The sequence below is a fragment of the Rhipicephalus sanguineus genome, chromosome 7, assembly GCF_013339695.2.
Source record: "Rhipicephalus sanguineus isolate Rsan-2018 chromosome 7, BIME_Rsan_1.4, whole genome shotgun sequence".
NCBI lineage: Eukaryota > Metazoa > Arthropoda > Arachnida > Ixodida > Ixodidae > Rhipicephalus > Rhipicephalus sanguineus.
Genome location: NC_051182.1, coordinates 123,177,862 through 123,191,401, shown reverse-complemented (window position 1 = coordinate 123,191,401; position 13,540 = coordinate 123,177,862). Strand labels below are relative to the sequence as shown.

Below are 13,540 nucleotides of genomic sequence, written 5' to 3'. Positions count from 1 at the left end.
CGGTATACAGTAGTTTAAGACGAAAGCCTTAAGTACCTCATCAGACGCTCGCGTTGGAAAACCCGGTGAGCAGAAGAGAAACATCAACATCTTGAGAACCACGCAAATTACGACGCGGACAAGAGGAGATTGAAAGACACACCACAACGCTATGGCGTTTCCACAACGCTGCTGTGTGTGTTCAGCGCTGCGGTGTGTCCTTTAGTTTCCTCTTGTGCGTGTCGCGATTTGCGCTGTTTTCAGGATGTTCAAGATCCAACTATCCCCGCTGTCAGTTCTTCTATAGTAGAGAAGCTCACGTGTCCTCTCAGGCGTGACCTTGAAAACAGGGCTCGAGCCGGATTCGAACCCAGACATACTGCATCGTAGTCAAATGCTCTTCCGCCGAGTCACGCCGCAGCTCGAAATTGTTTTGGAAAAATACCCTATACAGGAGTCACATTAAAAGACCTAATATTACGTCGCAAAAGCATATAATCGCACAAGGTGTCACACCATGTGAACTGCATTGCGAGTGAATGGTTTAAAACTGCCCCGCCCCCTCCCATTACAATGGGCGCACCAATATTTCATTGTCATCATCATGAGCCACAGCGTCGACAAAGTGTGCGGCTACGTAGGTGCGCGTGACTCCTTAGAGCCGTGTGGTGGATACTCAGCTAAAGTCTGCACACCCTTGAAGAAGACATAAAGACAAACCTACTCGCATGAAGCATTCACGGGTCTATTTAATGCAAAACATGTACAGCCGTCAGATGACCTGCTAGATACATAGAATGATCAGGCACAATTTTGTAATATTCTCCGTGTTCCTTATTATTAGCTATAAAATTCGGCCGGTGCTACGCTGTTGTAACACAAGAAGGCCAACGTCAATCTTAACTCATGTGAAACAAATAAGCCGCAACGAGCAATGTCGAGCCGACAGCAAGCCTAACTCGAACGCTCCACGGCGTGTCCTGAAACAGTTTGATTGACGCCAGCGCCGTCTATATCTTTGCGTTCTGTTGCTGAGACGTTACCGATGTCGAGTAGACAGCAAGCTTAACTCGCACGCTCCGCGGCGTGTCCTGAAACAGTTTGATTGATGCCAGCGCCGTCTATAGCTTTGGGTTCTGTTGCCGAGATTTTACCGACACATGCCGACATATTATCCAAGCATACCGTGTTATTATCCCGGCAACAGCGCCCAGCGCTTCGTGGCAGGGATAAGTTAAACCAGTCCAGGCCATGGTGCAGAGCGTTCGAGGTAAGCTTGCTGACGCTCGTTGCGTCTCATTTGTTTCACATGAGTGAGGACAGGCGTTCGCCTTTTTGTGTTACAATAGTGTAATACCTGCCGAATTTTATTGCTGATAATGAGGAACGTGGAGAAAATTACAATAGTGTGCCTAATTATTCTATGTATCTAGCAGGCAATTTCGATTAGTCATTCATTTGGTAAAAGTGTGTTCATTTTGTATGGTTGTAAGGGAAGAGTAGGGGGAAAACAAAAAACATGGTTGATCCCTCCGTCATAGGAATCGGAATAACACGAAAGGAAAGCCTGCCCTTACAGAAGTAACTGAATGTGTACTGTACATTGATATAAGAGAGTTTGTACAATGTATATTGATGTCTGGCAGCTATAGCACCGTTTAACGTGGATGTACCCACTTTGATGATTGGTGGTACATCTCTATCCCGACGACTAACGTCCATGTTCAATGATTAAACAAACCCTTGTGGTAACTGTAGTAGTTAACGGTGAAAGCGTAATCAGAGAACGAGTGCGATAGCCAGAAGAGTGTCGCATATTGGACGCAGAACTTGGTAGCCATCCCGCGGCGTCTTAAAATGTAATTGAACACCACGGTCGGACTATCGAGGCACTCTAGGCCGGACTAGAGGGAAACGCAAAGCGCGTCGTGCTGCTCCGGTAGCCCGGCCGCAATTTCGGGGCGAGCGCGTGAGCGGGGAACACGGTGTTAGGGTATGAACACACTGGCGGCGCGGCACTCTCCCGCCCGCCGCTCACCGCTCGCTCGATGCCGCTTTTCTCCCTTTCTCCCGCGGAGCGTCAAAATCTTTCTCCCGCCGACTCGATCGCTCGGGGACCTATTTTCGCCGCTACCGCCGGCTGCCGCGCAAGCAGACCACCAATCAGCGCCTGCTTTACCTCCTCTTCCTTCTCACACGGGCTGTCGTCATAGCAACCAGACATTGTTCTCCTCACCCACGCAACTCCTCTCCGTCTTTCTGGGAGAAATCGCGAGCCGGCAGCAAGCTGGTGGGTGCGCGCTCCTCGACATGTCCGTTCTTGTCTCGTGATTCTCGCGCCGGCAATGTGGACAGCGTGTTGCTGCTTGTCGCGCGGAGGCGCCGACGGGCGGGACGCCGCCGCGGCATGTTTCCCGCCAGTGTGCACGTACCTTTACTGCCAGGTGAGGCAAGCGTTGCAGGTGCTATTCGCGTTGCAGGTGCTATTCGCGGAGGCCACAGTAATGACGAATTACTTTACCGGCCCCAGAGGGCAACACCACCCAGTCGAGCGGGAGAGTGGTAAATATAAAAGGCGCGTTTGTGAAGCCTCTAGAGTATGTGACCATGGAACAGTGGATAGCGTGCCCGGCGTCTGTTGCTGTGTACCGAGCGGTCGTGGGTTCTATGCCCGTTGACGGAGACTTTTTTCTTTGCCATCTGATCGTGTAAACTTTTCAACGTCATTTCTGTGACGCAAATACGCCACTGAAGTCTTGGTGGACCCCGACATTAAACACTTTTGTGTTAAAAAACACATTTGGTCAAAGAGTTTGCATTTGTTGGCTTGTGAAGGAGATCAAACTTTTTGTATTCATGGTTTGTCACTTCAATGATGTACATCACGACTTCTCGAATGTCACGGAACGGTGCGATATCAGGAAGGATAGAACAGTAAGATCACGAAAAGATTCTGGAAGAAGTTACGTGGAATAAAAAGCCAGCGTGCTGGTCTGAGCGTCTATGCCAGGGACGTGTTCTCATAGGGAGACTTGGTTATTCCAATAGTTAAGCAGGGGAGCAGTGCTAATCCGCATCGTCGTTCCTCTCAAGACCAATGGTGCTTATGAACTGTGTTGAGTGTCGTACCAGCACTTGACTTTTAAGGGCTCGTTTTTTCTTTGTTAGACACAATATTAATGGGAACTAACAGACAATAATGCCAAGAAAAGTATTGGGGGTGCTATTTCTAGTAATTAGGATATAAATGTGAAGAACGTAAAGTGGACGGAAAGATAACTTGCCGGCGGCAAGTTATCTTTTCGTCCACTTTAATTTCTTCACATTTAAATCCATAGATGGCTCATCAAGCACAACTAACTGTCGGCGGCGTCGGCAGCGTCAGTGTCAACACGTGCAAAGATCATTATGCCATGGCGTCATAACGACTTCACAAGCTACCGATCTTGGCGACGTCATCATGATGCCAGTATGACGTCACACAGTGATGCCATCACACGAAATATTCGATTAGTAAAATGTGGGACTATCTTGGAGGCAGGGTTGCAAAACCACTTGAAGTGCGAAGGCTGCGATGCCTGTGATCTTATGGCATCGCAACCTTCGGGTGCAGGGTCAGTACTGTTACGATCGTCCCCAGCATTGGAATTCTTCCGGCGTTTGCGAACCCGTCAACTAGGTCGTCGACGCATTCCAAGGAAGAACATGCACTTGAGAGGGCCTCGCAGCCAAGCGAGGACAAAGGCCATCGGACCGGTTCTGCTTGAAGACAACCAAAGAGTAGGAGGAGTTGCAAGTGTTGAGAACTGGTTCCTAAACAACAAGTAGGAAGAGTTGCACGTGTTGAGAACTGGTTCCTAAACAAGTAGAAAGAGTTGCAGGTGTTAAGGACTAGTTCCTGACCAACGACTAGTCATCAACCCCTCCCCCATCTCCTCATTCAGGCTCTTCCCTCTCGCCGGGAGAATTGTGGAACCTGCCGTGTGCAAAGTCTTGTTGCTGTGAGTTCATGACCATATTTGGGCATCGTTTTAGTCTGTGCCCTCTCCATGTGTATTCTGTGGTGTCATTCCCCTCCATCGTGGGCGGAGCGCCGACACCACCGGACACCGTATTGGCTGAAGATGCGGACAATGCGCCCAGGGTTGGCAACGCTGCGCTATAAAAAAGCGGAAGACGTTGTGCATGTGTGTGTCACTTGTCTGTTGATTAGCTGAACATTTCTTCTCAACTTACCATGTAAATAAATCTCTGTCGTTCGCACGAGCGCCTCTTCTCTCTACATTGTTGGACGATGGATCCTACGACGGGGGTCAGCTACATATAATGAGACCTGCAGGACCCGGAGTCCGAACAGTACACTCGACTAAGAAAAAGAATAAGGCATTCCGCTTTGAGTTATCTCAGGCGAATGCTTAAGTGACCGTGGGATTTTTTACTGAGTGATAAAGAACGACAGTATCTTTACTGTCGCGCTAAGAAGTCTTCTCCACTGCGCGAGCGCGCGCCCAATATGCTACAGGTGGCTATGCTATGCGTGGTTTTGCCTCCGTTACGCCAAGCGATGACAGCAAAAGAGAGCATACAACAGCCCAGGCCACTAACATGCTCCACACTTACAAAAAGAAAATTGGGGCAGCTTCACTCGGGGTGCCAAGCCTGAAGGAAGAGCGCTTGTGGGTGGAGTTCCTTGTTTTTATTTATTTATTCTTTGTTTCTTGTCTTTCTATTTTATTCAATTATATGGTCACTCTCGGCTCATTTTTTCGTCGCCGTCCGTCGACGCCGTCAGCGCTCGTATATGCGTAAGTATGTATATATATATAAAAGCCACAAAGAAAAATAATTGAGAAAAGTACTTTCCGACGCGCGGAATCGAACGCGGCGTTAGACGGCTAGGCCCCCAAGAGTAGGTCTTTAAGCATGCCAACGACTAGCTATCTATTTCTCAAAGAAAACATTGTAGCACAAAGCAACACACGGACAGACAAAGAGGACGGGACTGACCCTAATATCCTCTTTAGCGCGAACACTTCATAGTTCGCGATCAAAAGGACGGACTGGCGTTAGCGCCAGTCCCGTCCAATTTGTCTGTCCGTGTGTTGATTTGCGCTGCAATTTTTTCTCTCTATCTTTTTTATGTCTTTATCCCTTTATTTCTCAATACTTTTCTCTTCCACTTTCTCCCTCTCTGTCTATGTTTCTGTCTTTGTTTCTCCCATTTTTTCCTTCGTTTTCCTTTCCATCTTTGTTTCACTCTGTTTTCTGTCTCTTTCTTTACATCTCTTTCTTTATATCGCCTTTTATTCACTTGTTCGTTTTTGTTTGACACTCGCACCTGCTGAGCACTAGCGGGGCTTGCCCAATTCCTGTGGTGCATACCAACTTGAGTTTTCTCGCGACGTCTCACAAACTGCGGCGAGCTACAACTGCTTCGTTGTCAAAAGCGTTGATGGAAAAAACTACGAGTCAAATGATAGCGTAGGAGCCTTGTATTGAGATCTTAGAGTATACTGAGCGCCATAGGTCGGCAAAAAATGTGGAGCTTACTCAGACTGGCTCATGAAATATATTTTGCCCTTAGAGCTCACTGGAACTCAGGCTCGCCAAAATTTTTCTCAACCGGACTCACTCGGACTCAGACTCACTAAATTTTTTCTCAGCCGGACTCAGTCGGACTCAAGCTCATCGAGATGTTACTCACCCGGACTCACTCAGACTCAGAATCACGGATCGACGTGAGTCTGAGTGAGTCGACTCATGAGTCCGTTAGCGTATAATTGGCTTTTTCTACCATGGTGTCAATGCTGTTTAACTCCAATATCGCGCATATAACTGGTCCTCTACTTGGCGGGCTTTGACCTCGTCCCTCCAAATATGAGTTATCAGTGGTTGCAATGCAGTAAGGACATTTTCATGGAAAGAGGTGACTCACGCGAGATATTTTCATCGTGTACTTGCTGTGAAAGCGTTTACAGGGAGGAGGTCAACCTGCTCACCCCCCCTTCTCCGTGACTCACACGTCTGATTAAGAAATATTGAGCTGCAGTATGAACGCTAGTGCTTTGAAGTACGTGTGAGTCGACGGGATTATAAACGTGAGCCGACATAAGGCTGATAGTAATGTTGAAGTTCTGTATATAAAACCATAGGTCGGCAAAAAAGTGTCCAGCTCACTCAAACTCACTCAAGAAATATATTTTTTGCGCTTAGGGCTCAGTCAAACTCAGACTCACCAAAATCTTCCTCAACCGGACTCACTCGGACTCAAGCTCACCAAAATATTACTCATCCGGACTCACTCAGACTCACGGCTCGACCTGAATCTGAGTGAGGCTGAGTGAGTCGACTCATGAGTGAGTTTGCCGACATTTGCTTTGGTAATTCATAGTTTCATAATTTGGTAATTCATACTATAGTGAAGAACGTCGAGAAAAAGCTAGGACGAGAAAGGAACACAATACGAGTGCAGTGAATATTTAATGTTCGCTACAGCGCTGGTACTTTGTTTCTTTCTCTTCCTTGGGATTTTAGCGGAGTTTATTTACGCATTTGTAATGTATTTGATCTCACATTTGTTTCACATTGTTCTACATTTGTTCCATAAGCAGTTGTTTCACAAACCTTAAAGCAGCATGCTTTTTTTTCAGTCTTCCAAGCAAGGTAAAAAGCCGAAAGCAGAGTGCGTATTTTTTTAATTGCACCTTCTCTGTGCAAAGCCTACCTGCAATCTCTAATGCCAGAGATATAGGGTAGGAAGTTGACATATTGTTTTATAGCAGTGATGCTGGTAATTTGCCAACTGCATTACGTTTGCCATAAGAACTTAGACGTGAGTTATACAAGCAATCTTACATGTTATTCGCTAATGGTGCCTTCTATATGAACTTTTGCTTGTATACATGGATTACGATGTCATCTACTCGAAAGTTTGATATCTAGTAAGCCTACGTTGTCGAAATACAAAAGATGCCTTGAAATTTGCACCGGTACCCTGACGTGCTCCTAATAGAATATCGGCGCAAACTGGCAAAGATAGACCCTTTACTTTCACGTTTTCTAAGAACAATCTATGTTCGTGAACATAACAAGAGGACTTTAAAGGATGACTGCTTATCGTAAACTGGTTTATATGATTCAATTGCGATAAATATATCTTATATTAGTTCCTTGTTTTCAATTTCACTATGACCATTGCTGTTACGCGGACAACTGTACTGTAGTACCGGGAATGCCATTGTGAATGCCGATTCATGAGCAGATATTGTGTTGCTTTATGGCTGTTGACATCGTCACAACGTAAAATGTAATGTAAGAGTATAAGAGTAGCCAGAGCCACACCGAGCCACCGAACTCTCCTTAAACATCTTTAAATGGTAAAAAAACAAAACATATATACTGCAAATGAAGTAAGAATGAGTTTCTTGTAGGTGATATTTGGCTAAACTTGTAGAGCACTAAGAAATACACGGACGACGAGAGTAAAGCCGTGTCCATCGTCCTCTCTTCACTTCCTTCATCCGTATCCTTCATAGTGTGTTACACCTTTCGCCATTTATTCTTATAGATGAAAGACACAAATACCAAAGCGAGAAATGAAATGTACATTTTAACGTGCTAATGTTATAAATGGCTTTGGGGTAAGAACGCGCACACACCGCGTCAGAAGACAATAGAACAGAGTACCTAGAGTGTCTCGTGAAGGACAGTGCCCTGTCGTCGTCTCTTGGGGTGTATGGTGTTTCGCGCATAAAGCAGTTATAACGTTAACAGATACAGACTCGCCCAACAAGAAGTTCTTTTGGTGTGTTAAGTTTTACAAATAGGTGTGCAGGGACTAAAAGACGACGAAGAACTGCTTTGGCTGGGAAAGTGGGGAAAGAGAAAGAAGAATAAAATCTTCTGTCTCTGTCAGTGTTGGAATGTTACATTTGCGCAGTCTTCGACAGGATTGAGAACGCAACTATGAGGATAACTTTGACTTTATCCCGAAGTTCAAGTGACAGGCCATATTTTTCGACGTGCGCCTTGGATGAAGACACGTATGAATTGCCTGAAAGTATCACGACTTCCGAACTACGTGAGTTCGTCGATCAGAAATCCGGGAAGACGCCGGAAGAGATCGACAACCAACCATCAGTGAAGATGAAACTGAAGTACTCCGAGTTTCAAGAATACATCATGCGGCCGCTTATGAAAACGTCGTCAAGGGTAGCGCCAAGAAAGAAGATTATTCCGTTGGCCCATGCCTGATGGAAATGCTCCACCGTCAGCAGAAGCACGCAGAGCGACAGGAGCAGTTCATGGACAGTCTTCTTGTCGTCATCCAGGCACAGCGAAGACCCAACAAGGAGATAGCAAAGCCTGATCCATTTGATGGTGAAAGCACAAGGCCGGACACCTGGATCATGTTCTACGAACACGCGTGCGAGGACAACTCGTGGCAATAATCCAGTGAGCGCATCAGGAACATGCGTCCATTCCTTTCCGGACTGGCTCGAAAGTGGTACGAGCTTCACTACGCTGGACACGAGACCGACACATGTAATGAGTGGAAAAGCAGTTTCCTGGCAGCTTTCGGCGAAAACCCCGTTGAAAAGTGGGACCGAACAATTTTTTATCAATTTCCAGGAACGCCCCTAGAGTATCTTTATGAGAAAAGGCGGCTTCTTCAAATGGCAAACCCGGAACTACCGGATTCGGTGATAGTTCCGCTCATTATTCACGGCCTTCCTAAGGAACTCCAGAGACAGGCACAGGTGCCATCGCCAAAAACTGTCGAGGAACTTCTAGTTTCTTTCGGGAACCTCTCAATTGATTCGAATTTCCAGAACCCACGTCGGCCAGGTTACCATCCCGACAGGGCACCTTGGAGGGCACGCGATCCTGACAATTGGCATGGTCGAAACCGAGTGGTCAATGTAATCTCCGATGCCAGTAACGACCAAGAGCATATGGCTTCTTCGGATCCAGATGGAGGGGAAACAAAAAACGAATAAAAGAGGGTGCACAGTCCCACGTGACGACAAAATTGGAGACTGTTTTTCTAACGGGTCTTAACCTTCTGTATATCAAACTAAAGGAAAATGGTGAAGATGTTGATGCTCTCGTAGATAGTGGGGCATCTGTGCCTGTCATAAATGAAGCACTTGTAAAGAGGAAAGAAATTATTCGAGGGAGGTCGGTACAAGTACAAAGTTTTGATGGGACGAGACAAATTTATGATAAATGGGTCAGAACAAGCGTCTCTTTTCAAGGCCAGAATGCTGACATTGACGCTCTCGTAGTAAAAGGGTGTGACTACAATTTTTTACTTTCTCGACCTGATATGAAGACCCTAAAGTTAAACCTTTATTGAAATGATGAAGTGACTGTGGCAAAAGAAACGTGCGCCTCCTTGAGCATCGCCGATCGCCTTATTACATGTGAAGACGACATCCGCCGCAAGTTCCCCGAACTTGTCTGCTTAAGCAACTATCCGCCAGCAACAACAGAATTGTTGTTTGCTTTCAAGCTGAAAGACGTTACACCGGTCAGGAGAAAGCCTTATGTGTCACGCGAGAAGAAAATTTGGTTGAAAAGCGAGATCCAAAATATGTTAGATGCTGGCATAATACGGCCATCGGTGTCTACGTTCGCCTCACCAATTACGCTGGCTCCTAAAGAAAATGGATCTTTGAGACTGTGTACAGACTACCGAATCTTGAATCACACAACGGACCTATTCCCTTTTCCAATGCCAAGAATTGATGGAATAATTGAGGAAACGGGAGGTTGCAAAGTCTTTTCAAGAATAGATCTTTGCAAATGATTTTGGCAGGTACCACTCGAAGAGGAATATAAAATGTACATGGCTTTTGTCACCCCCTTTGACGTATATGAGTACAATCGCTTACCTTTCAGGTGGAAGAACAGCGCTGCCTGGTTTCAAAAGATGATGAATGGCGTCTTGAAACCCTTTCTTGGAGTATTTTGCAACGTCTATGTCGACGATATTTTTGTCTATTCAAAAGATGAAACGTCTCACGCTGAACATCTGACTGCTGTTTTGATCGCACTGAGCGAAGCAAAACTGAAAGTAAATTTTAGGAAGAGTGAGTTCTTCAAGGCAAAAATTACATTTCTTGGACCCGTCCTGGATGGATTTACTAAAAGCACTAAGGAAGAGTCCGTGGAGTACTACTGAACAGATACTTGTTTAAGGGACTGAAATCCATTGTATCTGCCAATGGGTCGGCATTTAGGAGCCAGGAACTTGGAAAGTGGGCACAAGAAAAAACATCACTCTGAAGTTCACAGCCGCATACCACCCGTCAGCCAACGGGCTCGCAGAATGGGTCATACGAGACATAAAGCAATACATAAGCATGTACCCGGAATTCCGAGGAGGGTGGAAATGTTGCCTACAAGCAGCAGTGCCGCGTCATAATGTACCCCATACAAGTGCTTTGGGATGCAGATCCGAGTATGTGGCCTTCGGTGAACCGGCGTATCTGCCTGCAGACGACGCGCTGGAAATCAAGACAAAACTACACCTTGAGGAGACCAAGAAGACTGCAGAGAGCCAAAGAAAACACAGGGAGTCGCTTAAACGAGCTTTTCACAAGTGTCATAAAAGCAAGATCCCCAATATTACTCTAGGTGATCTAGTTTTGATAGGCAAAGGCTATGGCAGTCATAGTGCAAAACTGTTGGGACCATTTAGGGTGACCAAAACGGCTACAAAAGACGGAATACTTAGACCATCGGCTGCGTAACGGAAGATGGTGCCATGGAAATAGCTGCCATCAGCAGGGTGATTCCCTACATCCAGCGGAGGGACAAAACAAAGCCAGGGAGAGTGTAGCGACTCACAGACGACGAAGAACTGCTTTGGCTAGGGAACTGGGCAAAGACAAAGAGTAAGAATAAAATCTTCTCTCTCTGCCAGTGTTGGAATGTTACAAGGGGTAAACGAACAATTTTAAATAGCTGTTTTGTTTGAGAACGATGCGTTTTTTAAAGAAATTAGGAACATATACTGTTTACTTTAAGTACCGCAGGTTGATGCTGCATTGTTAGCAGATAATAGTCGCGATTTATGCATGATTCTTCATAGTATTGTTATGTTTTATTAAAGTTGCTGCATGCAGTTTGCAGCTTCGCAAACACACACACACACACACACACACACACACACACACACACACACACACACACACACACACACACACACACACACACACACACACACACACACACACACACACACACACGCGCGCGCAAACACACACACACACACACACACACACACACACACACACACAAAGTCATCAGTACATCAAAAGTACATCAAAAAGTACATAAAAAAGTCACAGGTATTGCGCAGGGTACAAAGTCTACTTATTGTTGTCATTGGGCTGCCTGAACTAAGGCTTGAGGTCCTTGTTTTAGCCTTCCGACAAACAGAACTCTTTATCCTGGACAGACAGCAATGCCTTTTTATATGGCGTAATTTTTGTAGCACATTCGGTGATATACTTTAGTAATAGCAGTATGAAAATCCAAGATAAGCCGAATTTTCACCGTCGGTGCTCCAATCGCCGTCACCATCGGCATGATTATATATATATATATATATATATATATATATATTCAAATGGGGGTGTTTTGCTTCAAGCAGGTCTACACGTTGCGTCGCGGAAGGCTTCTTGCAAGTCAGGTCAGGTTACCAGCGAGCGCGAGCGCGAGCGACAACCACAGCCACCGATTGTCGTCTTTTTCTTTCACAACAGCAGAGCGTCTGTCATTCGCATTCAGTACAATTATTCCCCGCGCAATAAGGAGCCATCCTGGCGACCTAGGGGCCAGAAAACACAGGAGGATCATAGCACTGTTTGAGTCTGGACACGTGAACGATTTCCTGGCCACGGCGGCGATGGTCAGAAGATGGTTCCAGTGGCTCGATGAGGTAGTTCACCGGCGAAGTCTGCTGAAGTACACGATATGGACCGTGGAACTTGGGGACCAGCTTGGAGGAAAGGCCAGTAGTAGTACACGGCACACGCAGCCAAACGAGCGAGCCAGGAGCGTAGGTAGTAGTACTTGTGGACGCGTCGTGGTGGTGCTTCTGGCGCCCCTGGTCTTGTGTTGTGAATGTGCGTGCGAGTTGGCGGCATTCTTCAGCATATCTAGCTGCTTGGGATAGAGTTGTGGACTCTGAGGCATCGGGTCGGTACAAAAGAATAGTGTCCATAGTACAAGAAGGCTCGCGTCCGTAAAGTAGGAAAAAAGGGGAGAACCCAGTAGTGCTTTGAATGGCGGTATTATAAGCGAAAGTAATAAACGGTAGTACGCGATCCCAATTGGAGTGGTCTGACGAGATGTACATAGACAGCATGTCGCCGAGAGTGCGGTTAAAGCGTTCCGTCATCCCATTGGTTTGAGGATGATAGGCGCTTGTGGTGCGGTGGACGACGCGGCACTCACGCAGCAATGCTGTGATCACGTCTGAGAGAAACACACGACCGCGATCACTCAGCAACTCTCGAGGGGCGCCATGACGAAGGACGAGATTGTGGAGAATAAAAGTGGCAACGTCCTTTGCTGTCGACGAAGGAATGGGTGAAGTTTCGGCGTACCGTGTGAGGTGGTCGACGGCAACGATTATCCAACGGTTACCGTCTGCAGTGCTGGGAAGGGGTCCGTAGATGTCGAGGCCGACGCGGTCGAACGGTCGGGCAGGGCACGGCAAAGGTAACAAGGCACCGGCGGCGTGTTGAGGGGGAGTCTTGCGCCTCTGGCATGTGGAACATGCCCGAACGTACTGTCGAATGAAACGGTACATGCCACGCCAGTAATACCGAAGCCTGATCCGAGAATAAGTTTTAAGGAAACCTGCGTGGCCGCATTGTGGGTCGTCGTGGAACGTCGAACAAATTTCAGACCGGAGGTGACGCGGAATGACGAGTAACCACTTACGGCCGCCGGGTGTGTAATTTCGGCGGTACAGCACGTCTTCGCGAGTGGTGAAGTGCTCGGCTTGCCGACGCAATGTCCGAGAAGATGGAGAAGGGGTCCGACCAGACAGAATGTCTAGAATGCAAGCAAGCCAAGGGTCCTTGCGTTGCTCAGAGGGCATGTCGGAGATGGTGAGGGCGGTGGTATCACAGGTAGTAGGTGGGAAGCTGGCAGAGTCAGGAGACAGGGGTGAACGGGAGAGGGCGTCTGCGTCCGAATGCTTGCGGCCAGAGCGATACACCACGCGGATATCGTATTCTTGGAGCCGTAACGCCCATCGGGCGAGGCGACCACTTGGATCCTTTAGTGACGACAACCAGCACAGGGCATGGTGGTCAGTCACGACGTCAAATGGGCGTCCGTACACGTAAGGCCGAAATTTCTCAATCACCCAAATAATGGCAAGGCATTCCTTTTCAGTGACAGAGTAGTTGCTTTCGGCTTTGGCAAGAGTTCGGCTTGCGTAGGCAACGACGTACTCTTGGAAGCCATCTTTCCGTTGCGCAAGAATAGCGCCTAGCCCGACACCACTAGCGTCTGTGTGGATCTCAGTGGGTGCAGA

At 47.1% G+C, this 13,540-nt stretch overlaps 1 protein-coding gene across 1 annotated transcript in view; it reads left to right on the top strand.

The window, feature by feature from the left end:
* Positions 1 to 13,540, top strand: part of LOC119400883 (uncharacterized) — a 43,099-nt gene that overhangs the window by 15,687 nt on the left and 13,872 nt on the right. The window contains exon 5 of the mRNA XM_037667778.2: positions 6,630 to 6,661. Coding sequence (XP_037523706.1) covers positions 6,630 to 6,661 — 32 coding nt within the window. The remainder of the gene's footprint in view (positions 1 to 6,629; positions 6,662 to 13,540) is intronic.